Below are 14,586 nucleotides of genomic sequence, written 5' to 3'. Positions count from 1 at the left end.
TGCATGTCATTAACGCAAGGCAGTTTCCCGCATCCCAAAAATGACTCACACAGAGGAATTTTGACGTCCGCGGGCTCGGGCATCAAAGTTTAAATATGGTGCACGGTTTGCGCTGAATGTGCATCCAAATTTTTGACGCACATTCGGCGCAAACAGAGTATAAATATGCCCCTGTCTGTGCTAATTGTTCCCTCATCTGCGTGGTTTTAGTGTTTGATCCCTGCTTTCAGAGTTCAAGGGAGTGCAGCGTGGGTGTCCAGTGCTTGTTGTTTAGCACAGAATAAGACGAATAACTACATGGAGTATTCATGGTCCTGGGGTCTAACAGCGCTTGTTCATTCCAGTGTCTTGAGCGTGGGTTCTCACATATGTAGATAAGTAACACTGTGGTCCACGCTTGACATCGTTCTTTGAAGAAGCTGCTCGTATGATCTGAGCCCCACTATTAATCCAGTGAAACTGGCTCCCCGGGCTGCAGTCTCTACTCAGCGGCGGTGTGTGGACGTGTTTGCTGAAGGTAATCCCAGCACTGCCCCCTTGTGGCACCACAAGGAAGTGCACTTCCAGCACAACTGCCTTATCTCATGGAAGGTTTATCCATGTCTTGGAAGCGCTGTTTCCTCGTGCAAGGTCAGCGAGAGGCGCGCGCTCTCATTTAACACTGACATCCCCTGAAGGGCCTTTGCCTTCAGTGTTAACGAGTACTGATATAATGAGCGATAATAGGGCTGAAAGAAGGCGAAAACATGATCAGCATTGTATTCTTTGCATGTGCCTTGAGCCAATTCAGTTAGCAGTATGAGATATATGTAAGCCCCCTTTAGTATTACTAAGAGCCCCCACGTTATTCTCTATTTTCCTGTCCTAATTTCTGTACCAATATTGTCTGCACTGACTTCCTGAGTAGTGTCAAACAGCCTTCTGACAGCGTGTGGCGGTATATAGATAAATGTTCATTGTTAGCACTTGTTCTGCATTAACATTTTAATATAAGACATTAGTGAAATAACTATTGTTAACCAAGAAGACATCGTACGAGCCCCGCCTTCCTCATTTTTCGCTACCATTTTCCCAGTGTAATTTGTATATAACTTAGGCGCTATATAACCCACACTCACACAACACAGAACACACACACACGTTTACAAAGGGCTGTCCCTGTAGAACATGGATATTATTTGTCGATGCAACTGAACTTACTTTATCGACCTTAGAAGAAGGAAAGTCTGAGCCTGCCCCCTCCTGATTACATCCCGGGCGCATGAACCCGGCAGCACGTGGTCAACCATCTGAGTGTTACTATTACATAATTACAACAAGATTCCGGAGAGCCGGTTTGCCCAGAGCCTTCTCTATAGGGTTTCTAGTCATGCGGGGTAACTTTTTTTTAGGTGGATATCTTGTGGCCCCAGTGCCAGCAGGTTGCGGGGGAGTAACACAGGCCACTGCAGCCCCTGCGCCCCAAAGGCCCCCAAATCTTCAGGGGGCCCTAATCCCACAGGAGGCCTCTATCCCTACCCTCTAACCCCCATCCTGGCCAAGGCCTATGAATATCTGAGAAACGGAAGGTTGTGGGGGGGCACTTCACATTCTCGGGGGAGGAGGGGCATCATTTTACGTCACGCCATTGTCTGGCTGCTATATAGCTATGAGCGCCCCAAGGACAAACAGGCCTGTGCCCGTACACTGATGGTGCGGGGGGGGCAGGTAGCGCGACTCTTTATTGTTAATTGACCTCATAGCGTATAAACCGACATTTGTATGGCATCGCCGTGCGTTTATTGCTTTTTAAACGTTGTCTTCGCAGACGAGGTATGATTATTTTTTTTATGGCGGTGTGCAGTTATTGTGGTGTGTAGTTAGGGGGGGAGGGTAAGATTCATTTTTTTTTTGTGGAGGTGTGCAAGTATTGGGGTGGGTAGTAAACGTGGAGGGGTACCCCACAGCTCGGTGCATCTCAGGATCTGTGCATCTCAGACACCTAAAGCTTTGCCGACAGGCCTTTCGCCAGTAAAGACCGTCGGGGCTGGACCCCAGGCATCTGGACGTCAGGCCCCTAAAAGCAGGCGTGGGGTTCATAACGTGTCCATTTGTGCATGCATGACAATAAATAAATGAATGAATGAATGAATGAATGAATGAATGAATGCTGCTAAGAAGCAGGTGGGTTGTGGCGGAGCCAGTCACAGGTCAGGCTGTGCCTCTGCGAGTCCTCTGGGAGTCGGAGAGCGACAGTCACATCCCAGGATATGAGAGGCCGCTCTCTGCACTGTGCCTGGGGAAGACGGAGCCACATCAGACAGAGTCTTGTGACACGCTGCCTGGTGTTTGACTGACCCTGTCCCATCCTTACCTGCCTTTATGAGGCATGGACCTGTCTGAAAACCCCCCACTTCTTCGTAGTCCCAGACCCAAGTCTGCCGCCGCCATGAATATCTGAGCAATAGGTTGCAACCATTTTACAACGAAACCAGGGGTCAAGCGTGATATGGCCTGGGGTCTCCCTGTTGCAGCGGGGTCCCCTTGCCCACTGCCTCTCACTTGCTGCTCCCAGTCATAAAGAGAAGAAAAGAAAAGTTGTCGGGGAGGGAGGGGTGCTGCGCAGGGGGAGGGGTGGGCCTGTCATTAGCTCTGACTGTAAGATGCATCTCTTACCTTAGGCCATGCCTTCCCATTGGCTGGCAGCTGTCTCCCAAACCTTCTCCTGAACACGAGCTCCTCTGTGATCAGTGCAGAGAAACAGAGGCAAAAAATTACATTCACACCCCGGCCCCCTCCCTCGCCCAAAAAAATCTTCCCGAGACATCCCCTCCTAGAAGTCTAGAGACAGTAAGCGCTCCAACCTGACAGGACTCGCTCGCCTCCTGCCCTTCACTGCTTCTCACAGCGCCTGGGATTTTTGGAGGTTTTTCGGGTTTTTTGAGGGGTGCCTCTGGTGTTTTTTCTCCTCCTTGGATGCTCGTCAGCCGGGCTTCGTGAATTTCGTTCCCCCGCCCGGGAGCCCCCATCCCAGGACTGATGGATATCCTGTACCTGCTGGGAATATTGGTCTCCTGCGTGGGGGGCGGCACCCGGGTGCTGGCCGGGTACCCCATCTGGTGGTGAGTTCCCCCGTGCTGGGTCTTGGATGTGGGTTTTGGGTGGCGGGGGGAAAGGGTTCTTTGTCCCGTTTTCCGTTGTTGAATGATTGAGTGTGTAGACATGCATAGACCTGCGAACTGCAGCGCCTCGAGGCGGATTGTCTTTAAGTGAGTAGGCGCACAGAGTTCACAGGGGGTATTTTTGAAGGACTCTCCCAGCTTGGATGTATTTTTTTATATAGCCAGTATTCATGGCCAGTAAAGGTGCTGCCTTTTTTCAGCCACGGGGCACACTAGGATTTGCAGGGAAATCTGAGGTTGGACAAACTGAGGGTTTCATTTTGTGGAGGTATCATTTCGGAAGTGAGTCGTAAGTGTAAAGCGTGTGAGTACCAGCGCATGTGAGGTACTGTGCATGAAGGGTGTAGGTACTTGACAGTGTGTGAGTGTCCGATTAGGAGTGAGTGCCCTGCTGTGAAAGAGTGAGTATCTTCGTGCATGAGTGACTGTGAGCGTGTGTGGTATGATAGTAAGAGAGTGAATGACTGTGTGGACATGAGTGAGAGAGCATGGGTGCAAGAGTGAGTACACCAATGAAGTATGTTGGCGTGCTTGGGTGTGTGAGTGAGTGGCTGAGTGCATGCGCGTGGGAGTGAGTGCGTGAGTACGTAGTTGAACATGAGCGCGTGTAAGCCAGTGACTGCCTCCGTCCACGTACTGTTTGTTGTGACAGGCGGCTTTCTTCGAAGCGCTGAGAAGCAGACGAGGATCAGACTGGCGCTAAGTCCAGCGTTCACCATACTGCCCAAGGCCTCAGTGTTCAGGAGGAGAAATGGGAATATTCGGGGGGGGGGGGGGGGGGAGGACTGGTCTTCTCAGGCGGTTCCTTTCAGAATATTACTTATTTATATGGGGAATGTCCCCTGTGGGCCACCATTCGCCTCAACTATCGATTAACGGGTAAAGCTTTGAAGAAAATGGACTTTTCAAGATGATTGTCTTTATGAAGGATTAGTTACACCAGGGAGGGCGACGCCAACCTGGGCAAAGATAGATCCTTACGTTTGTCGAGTTGTGTAGCGCTCACTACAGTGCGCAGTGTTTTTGAGGCGCTGGCTGGAGGAGAGGTTTGAGATCCTATGCACATTGATTACATTGACAGTCTGTGACGAGGGTCACTGGAATTATGCGATTCTCCGCTGTCGCGTGTTATGTAGAATTATAGATTTGATGCATTTATCACATAATCCATCACCTGCATAATTTGCAGATTTCAACGAAAACAGTTTATAGCTCAAACGGATCAAAAGTTACTAAAGAAAGACCCTCTGCAAATGCAAACAAGTCAATGTTAATGGATAATTTCTGTATTTCCGTGTTCCCCTGGTAGTAATAAGGTGGACTCTTTACCTACACAGTATAAATGTGTGTTAAAATGACAAAATAGTGGAATAATATTGCTACATAACGTGCTGCTTTGTACTGTATAATTTGCCCTTTCTGCCAATTACCTTAGCTAGCGCTGCCGCATAATTTGGTGCTTCACTGCTTCATAACTTCAGTGAATCTGTGTATGAACTAATGGGAGCAGCATAGTGTTCGCTTGGTAGGCAGTGTTCCACCCTAAATAAACGGTGTTTACATCAGATGGCGCGCAGGAGGTTGTGGGACATTGATCCTGCGTAGTGGTTGCAGAGACATTGACAGCCTTGGTTCCATTAACATACTAGGTCCTACTGAATGTGGCATAAAGGGCATTTACTTGGTAGGCATTACGGGGGGGGGGCGTAGCAGGTTGGGTGGCATTGATCCTACATTGCTGGGAGTGATAGCAGAGACATTAACAGCCTTGGTTAAACTAACTCCTTATCACCAAACGAAAGCAGCATAAGTGGTGTTTTCATGATAGGCATTAAGTGGGGTGGACCACAGTAGGTTGGGTGGCATTGATACTGTATGGCTAAGGGCAGCAGTGAAGACACTGACAGCCTTGGATACACTGATTGCTCTAGCACAAGCCACCCTATTATTTGAGTGTGGAGAAGCTCATAGGTTTGCAGGTAGACCTTCATTCTCGAAACAGTGACTGTGGGTGTTATTGAGAGTTTGGCAGATGGGATACTCCTTCACAAACGCCATGGATTACAAACTGCATTACAAGGGTGTTACAGTGTATGGAACTTGCAATACATGGATGGAATAGTCCTCTCATTTTGACAGAATATCCTGGCTGCCGCACTCTGAAAAAGGCTCGTAGTTAAACTGTGACATATGCGAGCAAGTATTTCAGACTCTCAACACTTCATGCTGTGGAACAACCATTCCTTCCATAGGGAGATGAACATGGTGGCTTTGAAAAGTTATTTTAATTACAGGAATTTTCATACAACAGTAAATGCTAGAAAATAGAATTAAGCCCTTGTATCCATGCAATGCAACTAGACCACTTATTCCCACCCGGAGGAAATGGGAAATATTTACGGCATTGTAAGGGAAAGTGTCAGAAGGAAATTTGTCAGTATCCCATGTTCCCAGAAGTGGAAAGCTCTAGGATTTTGGACTAAAAGATTTTAGAAAAGGGACATTTCTTGCAGTGTAAATTATAATTTCTCTATAGAGGGCATTTTCAAAGCTATTATATGAGAGATATGCTACTATGTAATATGCAAGATAAAGCACTGAGACAGGAAACGGTTTAACAGGAAGAGAGTCTACAACACTCTTCAACTGAAGGAAAATGATGTTATGAGGACAACTTCTTCTGTGGGGAGGGACGAAGAGACACTCAAAACGAGTTGTCATTTTGGAATTATTCTTAAAGTGCGGTCAAAGCCGTAGGGCTGCGATTGATGATCTTCAGAAAATGGTCTTAAAGCATACATTTCATAGTGTGGGATGGTGCAGAATCCTTCTAGAATTCCTTTGTGAGAGACTGTACCCAAAACAGGAATAAATTACATAAAGCGAGAGGGTGGGGAGTTTGAAACAACGTTCTTAAGATTGCAACTTTTTCCTCTGAGAAGGATGATGCAGGGCAATAAAATCTGGGCTCATTTTGAACATCACAGTAAAAATTGATTATTTTAATGTGGAATGATATGGTGGGACTATTGAGGTTCAGTCCTAGGAAATGTTCTCGATGCACAGTTTATTTCCTTAAGGATGGATGTTGGGAGCTGCCAATGATGTTAGCATTAAAGGAAAATTCTGGAAATATTAATTATTTTCCCAAGGATAGACAGTGAGGGAATATAAATGAGGTTGATATGAGGACAAGTATTATCAATTTTCACAGTGAAGTGTCCTTGAGGGCAATAAATGATGTTCGAACTAAGGGACTTTTCAGAAAATCAGAATTATTATTGCAGAGTCAGGCGGTAAAGTTATAAAGGATGTTCTTGAAATCAAAACGGCTAAAGAGCGTGTTATTGGGGGAGACGTACTCATGTCAGATGTCACTTGTATGTGGGGCCATGGTGGATTTACGAAAAAAGGTTCTTTCCGAGTTTATAATTTTTAAGCAGCAGAAACTCCAGTTGCAAATAAAATGAATGAGTGTAAGGAGATCTTTTGAGGTAATCTAATGAACAGCTTTCCTTCCAGAGGCAGGGGCGTGTTAGCGTGAGTGGAATGGTGACATGAATGTTCATTAAGCAGGAATAGTTTCACCAGAAAGGACAAGCAGGGGCTGGCAGGTTCGTTAGGAGAAGAATGCTGTTTTAAAGAAACAACAACGTCCCTGAGATGTGATACCTGGAGACTGTGAGGGTGCAGTGGGAATGTAGCACCATGAGTAGGACTTTTTCACAAGGTGGCAGAAGTTTACGGCATTGCAGTCAGCAATATCTCAGACAGGTCTTGTAATTCACAGATGTTCATTCACCCATCTGTCTGGTGAGCATGACCGCGCGAGGCAAGTGTTTTTGGTGCCCTTGGCAAAGATGCATTATGTCTTGGCCCGTCACTGGCAATGGAGCCATATTTGATGCATTGTGCAGTCTGGCGTGCCAGGTTGCCAGGACTCTATGCGGCTGCCTAGAACATTCTCGTCTTGCCTCAGCTCCAGGAGCCATTGAGGGAGTCAGGCCTACCTGATGATGATGCAGCTAGTAGGAGTGGCCTACACTTGAAGAGTAAGGTCATAGAGCAGAGGGCTGCCATACTCACGGGACATGGTTACCCCCAGTGTCCGCTCGTCACTTGTGTTGGAAGGAAGTTTCTCTTTGAGTCAGTGCTTAATTTGTAAATAACAACATGCCGGTGCTCAAAGCCCTCCTCTTAAACATGCGGCTGCTGCAATCAAATGTGCGGGCAATGAATACTGAGCAGCATAATCCTGAAGCCATCTTGGGCCTCTTTAATCCATTTACAGCCACTCCGTGCCCCTCCAGCTCACTCTTGCAGCTTTCTTCTTTCTCCCATTGTGACGCTTTTTCGTTTTTCTCTTCCTCCGTCTTTCCCATATGTGTCTTTTGCTCACAGCAAATGCTTGGAGCAGAAGAATAAGCACCGGCTCTCAAAAATAAGTGCCTGCGGTCAGTACCAGAAACAACAAGCACAAATTAAGCACTGCTTTGAGTATTATTTGTCCGCCTGTATGCTTATCTCAGTACCTCGACCGCACAGCTTTGTCATATCGTTACTTCCACCTGGCCATTACTCCGACTGTCCACTACTCTGAATGGACACTAGTACAACGGACCATTGATAGTTGATTGATAAAACATTTGTTTAACCTGACCACTACTTTGGCTAATTATTATTGTTACCTGACCACCACCCCGCCCAGCTGTTACTGTGGCCTGACCCTTTTTGACCTGGCGTGGACTTTGTCAGACCATTTCTTCGACGCCCATTCACTGCCATTACCAGTAGCTGATATTATTGCTCAATGAATTGCTCCTGTTTTATGGCCCTGGGAAGAATCAACTTCTGATCAGGTCCTGCCACCATTCAAACCTATAACACCTGTGTGAAACACTGATCTCTGCCGCAGGCGCTCAACTTCTTGAGCTACACCCTAGCTGTCTAATATGCCAAGGGGTGCAGTATTAGTTAAACCAAGATGTCTTATATCTTATGTTTTTTGTCTTATATTTATCGTTATTTATTATTAACTACAATTAGCACAATATTGTCAACATTAAAAACAGTGACATCTTCGAGAACGGTGCAGTGTGCCAGAAAACTGAAGCACTGACGTTTTTTGTTCATTTCTGAGCCTCTGCATGCGAATCCCGGCTATGCCCACATCCTTGCTCATAGGAGTGATGTAGGTCGTTGAGAGAGCAAAGCGCTGCAAAGTGATGCAAAGCATTCAGCGGCGGCTCTTCCGCTAAGGCGGAGGAGCGTCGTCCCACCGCTTTCAAGAGAAGGAAAAATAAAATGATAATAACTGAATGTTATCATTTTATTTTTATCTGAGAGCAAGGTTAGGGTGGGTTTGAAGGGGCTGGAGGAGGAGTGGCATGTGATTCATTAGTGCTTATGTCTGTTAGGCCGGCCGTGTTAGGCTGAACAAACAGACATGCGCACTTATCATTTAATCTCCTGGTTTTATTACACAGCTGGGAGGAGAAAGTGCTCAGAGTCCAACTCTCTGTGTGAGCCCAGAACCAGGCCAATCACACCAATCACAACGCTGCTGTCATGCTGGTGACAGCAGCATCATGATTGGCTGAGGGGAGTGTGGGAGCCCGTGTACTACCTGGAAGAGGACAAGGCTACTCAGGATGAGGACAGAGGAGATCAACCCATCTCCTGACGGAGCAAGTAAGTGTTTTTTTTAGTTATTAAATTTTTTTCATTTTCTTTATCCGCCTCACCTGGCCACCACAGTTCAGTGGCAGCCGCCATTAAAAGCATTATATGATCTACTTGTCATGGAAAGGCCTGCGCGAGTGCACATGCAAACCTTAGCAAATCTAGACCAGTGTGTTTGTAGGCTGAGCCTCTTCTCAGAAAGACAAATGCGTCTAATACCGTGAGTGACTCCATCAGTGACTTCACTCCACAGAGCTGGGACCACTGGGAGATGATGCTTCCTGGGCACTAGTCTGTTAATGGCAAGTCATCTTAGTGTAAGGACGAACAGAGAGCTGGAGACTAAGCAGAGTATGCATTCTGGGACTTGTAATCCTGGCTTTACAATGGAATAAACGAAGAACCCAAATTTAAAGAAAAAACTTGGACTGGAGCAGCTTGTCACGCATGGACCTGGGAAACTTGGCAGCCTTGTCAGAGAATGCAGGCAAATGAGCACTGCTTAGACATTCTGCAGTGAGCTGTCATCTTCTGACAATTTAAGAGCACTAACGGTAGCGATAATAGCAAGTAGAAACAGGTAATAAATGGGTCATTAGAGTTCAGCCGGATGAGGTGAGCGCCATGCTTCGACCTGCTAAGATCCTGATATGCAGGACAAGGGCTTCATGCAAATGACTATTTGAAAAGCAGAGTATTAAGAAGTTTGCTCAATCAGAGGTGGTTTGGCTCTGCTCTCAGTCTGAGATCCAGGGTGCTGCAGGGTTTAGGACCGGTAGTGCCAGATTACACCCACCATTCTTGTACCATTTGTAAGAGCTTTGTAGCGCCAGATGATGCAGTGCTGAGAGAAGGCGCCTTGATGGGAAATTGGGTGGTTTCAGCTTTTACAAATATACTGGGTCGTTCCTCCGGGAGGCTTTGTGGCTAACGCAGAGCGGCCACAATTTGGTCACCTCTTGAGGATCATCTGTCCGGAATATCAACTCTGTGTTAGAGAATGTCTCTCACGGGAACGACCCTTGACCTCTCTTAGTACATCCAGTGTTAAAATATGTACAGACAGCAAACACTGCAACAAATTACCTATACCATACATTTCAATAGGGGTTCATACGTACGTGATACAACTTGTTGTGGGGGTAACTGAGAATTATATTTCCATATGCATGCACATGAATGTGTATTCCTCTGTTTTTTCTGATTATTGTACCACCACTTCCTTGGCCAGGAGCAGCCTAGATGCAATGCAATTAAAAACACTGTGCCATTGAAATCTTTCTTACTCCCTCTCTCAATCAGTACTCTGCATTTTTAGGTTCGGGACCATAGGCCACCCATAGGTGTGAGAGGCAACAATCCTACCACATAAAGGTTTGTCCAGAAGTCACCTATGTCTTGGTGCGAAAAGGCCACAGAAAAGTAAGAAACTGTGGTACAGAAGAAGCTGAAACTACAGTGACACCCTTTGACAAGGAGGAAAACTGCATGCACCTCTGTTATCTCAGTGCTTGCTATGCATGGACAGGCCAATAGGTGTCACTTGAGTTTCTGCAATATGCCTGGGACTCTTCCTATCGTACCAGACTGTTGGAGAATGCCAAAGCACTCCTCTATCGAAAAGCTAAAATCCAACGAGACCTCAACACAACTAAAAAGGCAGGCAAGACGCAAATGATCAGCTGTCTAGCGAGGAACACTGGTCCATGGAACAGCCATTCGCTTGTTGCTAGAGATTAAGTGCAAGCACTGTGAGTTTAACTATGAATTCCATCCACACTAGGCAAGAGTGGTACATAAAAAACCTAATACAATATACATATTTGTGGAATGCACATTCACCTCGTGGAGTAGCTTGACTGTATTGAGAAATAATCTATGTTAATTTTTACAAAGGTCCATTGTAGTGATTTTATTGCCCTTAGAAAGATGAAAGGCTGAACCCCTGTCTACGGGTCACACACAGATACCTGCAATTGACGCATAAGTCCATTGAGCCACCTGAGCCAGGGAATGGCCATGCCTGTTCCTTTGTCCAGTACTAAAAGGATGCCAAAATATATTAAAGGGCGAAAGGACAGTGGTCTTCAAAAAGTGGGGCATAGACAAGGAAAACAAGGAGTCAGTGTGAGGGACAAGATGAGGATAGTAGGTGATAGATGGACAAGACACCTTAGGAGGAGGAAAGACTGGATAATGGAACACTGAGTTAAGGACACAAAGCAGCACTCATCATGGATGACTGAGCAGGATAGGCAAACAGTGGCCAGCAAGATAGAAAGAAGAGACACTTGGTGTCTGAGGGAGGAAGAAGCAAAAAGGAACTTAGGAAAAGTGAGAAAGGACAAACTCTCCACAGTGAAAGAGGGGAGAACGCAGCACCTGGGCCGATGATAGAATGAGGCCAGAAAAATGACAAAGCACCCCAAGGTAAAAGGGAGGATAGAAATGTGAGACCCAGGCAAGGAGAGAGGAAAGAGCTAACTGGGGGTGAAGGAGATAGGAAGGGCAAGCGGGGGAGAGAAAAGAGCTTGCTTGGGGTGAAGGAGAACAGAAGGGGAAAATAAGAATGGAGGCAATGTTGAGGCACGCATGCCTGATGCTGTGGAAAGTGATAACAGTACCCAGAGCGAGAGAGGAGATGCATAATGGGGTCAAGGAGGCAGGACAATGGTACTGAGGAAGGGTGAGACAGAAAAGCCTCTCCGGGGATGAGAAGGTAGAACCAGGGATGGCCAGTGCAGAAGACAAAGACGAGGAGGGGTGAGAGTAACGGGCTCCAATTTCCCCTGGAAACAAAGATTGAGACAGAGGCAGAAGGAATCCTATCAAGTGGACGTGAAAGGGACTCGAGGCAGATTTTCATTAGAACTTTTAGAAATGTGTTTAATTACCTGAAACTAGTCCCTTGAACCCCTGGCTGAGCAGCCCCACCCCTGATAAGAGAAAATTACTAGGCCTAAGATTAATTTTGATTATGTTCTATTGCATGTAGTGCTATTTCTTAGCGCAAAATGCATTCTCGCGCTCATTTTGGATGCAAGGGGACATTTTGTGCTAAGAAAATTATGCTAAAAGCAAAATTACCCTTCTCACCTAACTCCTTCTAATCTCAGAGGCTTTGTATGTATTATGTAAATTCTTCCTACCCCTGTGAGTAGCTACTCAGTCCTTCTTGGCTGATATCTGTATTTTGAGCAGTGTGTAGCCCCCCGTCGCAGCCCCAGAGACCTCAAACTTGAAGTGCGGCTCATTAAACTGGAACTAATGGCCTCTCACTCTCGCTCCCCATTTTATTCACTCGCTCCTTGTACAGCGCTTCAGTGCACTATAGTGTGTGCTGAAAAATGTTTTGGGGAAAAGTACTGGCACAAAAACGTGTCATAATTGTAGCATACTTTTAGTGTATGTAACCTATTGCTCGTGTTTATAATAAATTTGCTTTTTAGCATGTTGAATAAATTAAAGAATTGCAAATGGACTTTTTTGATAATAACAGGTTAAAGTGTTAAGACAAAGGCTTTGTTTAATGGTCAGGGTCTGCCTTGAAGTTAGGATAAGAGATGGCTTTAAAGTTAGGGGTGGGGCTAGGATGAGGTTTGGGACTAAGGTAAGGCATATGGCTAGTACAAGAGGAAGGGATGGTGTAAGGGCCGGGGTTCAGTTGGGTTGAGGAAGGGTAGAGTAAGGCACACGGTAGGGTTAGGGTTGGGGTTTCTGTTAGGGCATGGGATTAACTTGCGATCAAAGAGCATAGGAGGTAAATTGTCGTTTTTACCTCAACATTTTGTATTTCATTTTTAGGGGCGAGCGCAAACACGCCGTCCCTCTTCTAATCTCTCTTTAGGGAGATTTTAACCACACCCATGTTATGTCAGTCACTTTCATTGGTTCGTGGGCTTGCCTTTTAAAATCTTTTAAAATCCGCTTGTTTTCATTCGTAAAAGGCATGCATACGTCATGCCTTTTCCGGTGTTTAGCCCTCCTCAAAAGCACTGGTAAACTACTGGAAACACTCAAGGCTCCATGTTTTCCGTATGGTTTCCGGACTACTTTTTCTCTTTATTTTACGTAGCTCAATCACGCTCGCTTTTGTTTTTTTCATTTAATGTGGCAAGGAAAGTCAGTTTAGGAGTTTACAACGCTAATAGCTCTAGCTCGATGTAATGCGAGGCCCGGTGCATTGCAAATGCTTGTTAAATACATGTAAACCACAACATTTTTGTCATAACTCTCTAACGTTTTCATTATTAACCAGATCTTCCTTTTTAGACTTTTATCACACGCAATCCCAGCTTTGTGCTATCTCAGTAAACGTGTACATACATACACACGCTATAAAAGGCTTTTCTGGACTCTGCTCATTTACGTTTGAAAGACAAGAAGAGCCACACTGTCCATCCCAAACTGCTGTCTAGAGGTGGTGGAGACACAAAAGCGTTGGCTGCCATGTGAGAAGATGAGGGCCGGACTGGCCTTTGTTCCTCCGGGCATTTGCCTGGTGGGCTAAAGCCCTTGGAGGCCAGTAATGAGAGCCAAGGACCTCCTGGTGCCTCTGTAACTTTCTCCCGCTCCCTAAGGTAAACTGCAGCAGACACAGGAGGTTTCAGGAGAGACACAGGCCGGGAGGGAGGAGGAAGGCAGTGAGAAAGCGAGAGTGGAGAGAAGGAGAATGGATGGAATAAGAGGGAGCACATGAGGAGAGGAAGGGAGAGAGGCTGGTTTGATAATTTCTACCCCAGCTGCTTTTGCTTCCCCAGTGCAGCCCGGGAGGAGATGAGGCTTCTCAATCCATGGTGCCCACTTGCAACATTATAGCCACGAAATTTTCCTCCCTTTGTCCTGATCCACTTTTATGACAGGCAGCACTAATAACTCTGTAAAAAAAAAGGGAAAATTATACTTCTTTTTAAAAAATAATTCAGCTTACATCACATTTCAGACTGCTGTGTGTGTGGTGGGGGGCGGGGGGGAGTTTGTATTGGACCAAAAGACAATTGAATGAATGTTTACTAAAAAAAAAAAAACTGTTGTGAATTGCGATTTTGACCCATTTCGAGACAAAAAAGGACCAGCAAAAATGTCAAATATCAATAAGCCCCAAAATAGTGTTCATTCTTTAAAAAAATGCTTCAGGGAAGGATTACTCACTGAAAAAAACAGTTTGTGCCAAAATAACATCGGTTTAAAACTAATATTTTTTACTTATTAATAGAAATAGCATCTCGTGATTTAAAAGTATAATCTCATGGAGAAATTCGTACTCTGACAATTCAGTACATTTTCTGGGGGAGCAGGGGGGCCTTGTTCACTGTAAGCAGACAGAACTGAAATATGAAATCCCCCCCTCCCAGGCTTGGTTGTTTGTCCATGCGGTGTCATAATTTTGTGTATAATCGATACAATTCTAAATTAAAGGGCCTTGGAAAAGTAGCTATCAGGCTGTTTAACATAGTCTAAATTGAGCCCACCAGACTGAAATGCCTGCAATTCCACATGAAGACACAGAAAGTGTGTGAAACAGTAGATAAGCAGCTGGATGAGCTAGTACCAGGTATCCATCCATCCATGTGTGAAATTCATGTCATCAGATGACTTCATTAATGGCTGATTCAGTTTTCCATCCTTTCAGCTTCGTAAACTGAGTACAAGTAGCCCTTCATTCCTTGTCCTGTCCGGCACTCCACTGGAGTGCCTGTGTCTTCTTGCTCTGTTCCCCATTCCCTGTGTACTGTTTTCTCCT

At 45.7% G+C, this 14,586-nt stretch overlaps 1 protein-coding gene across 1 annotated transcript in view; it reads left to right on the top strand.

Moving 5' to 3' along the window:
• Window positions 1-2,704: 2,704 nt before the first annotated feature.
• Window positions 2,705-14,586, top strand: part of WNT3 (Wnt family member 3) — a 139,521-nt gene continuing 127,639 nt past the window's right edge. The window contains exon 1 of the mRNA XM_069237977.1: window positions 2,705-3,101. Within this exon, the coding sequence (XP_069094078.1) occupies window positions 3,019-3,101 (83 nt within the window). The 5' untranslated portion in view covers window positions 2,705-3,018. The remainder of the gene's footprint in view (window positions 3,102-14,586) is intronic.

This window comes from Pleurodeles waltl, chromosome 6 (genome assembly GCF_031143425.1).
Source record: "Pleurodeles waltl isolate 20211129_DDA chromosome 6, aPleWal1.hap1.20221129, whole genome shotgun sequence".
Lineage (NCBI taxonomy): Eukaryota > Metazoa > Chordata > Amphibia > Caudata > Salamandridae > Pleurodeles > Pleurodeles waltl.
The sequence above is the reverse complement of the archived record's forward strand: the minus strand, read 5'-3'. Positions and strand labels throughout refer to the sequence as shown.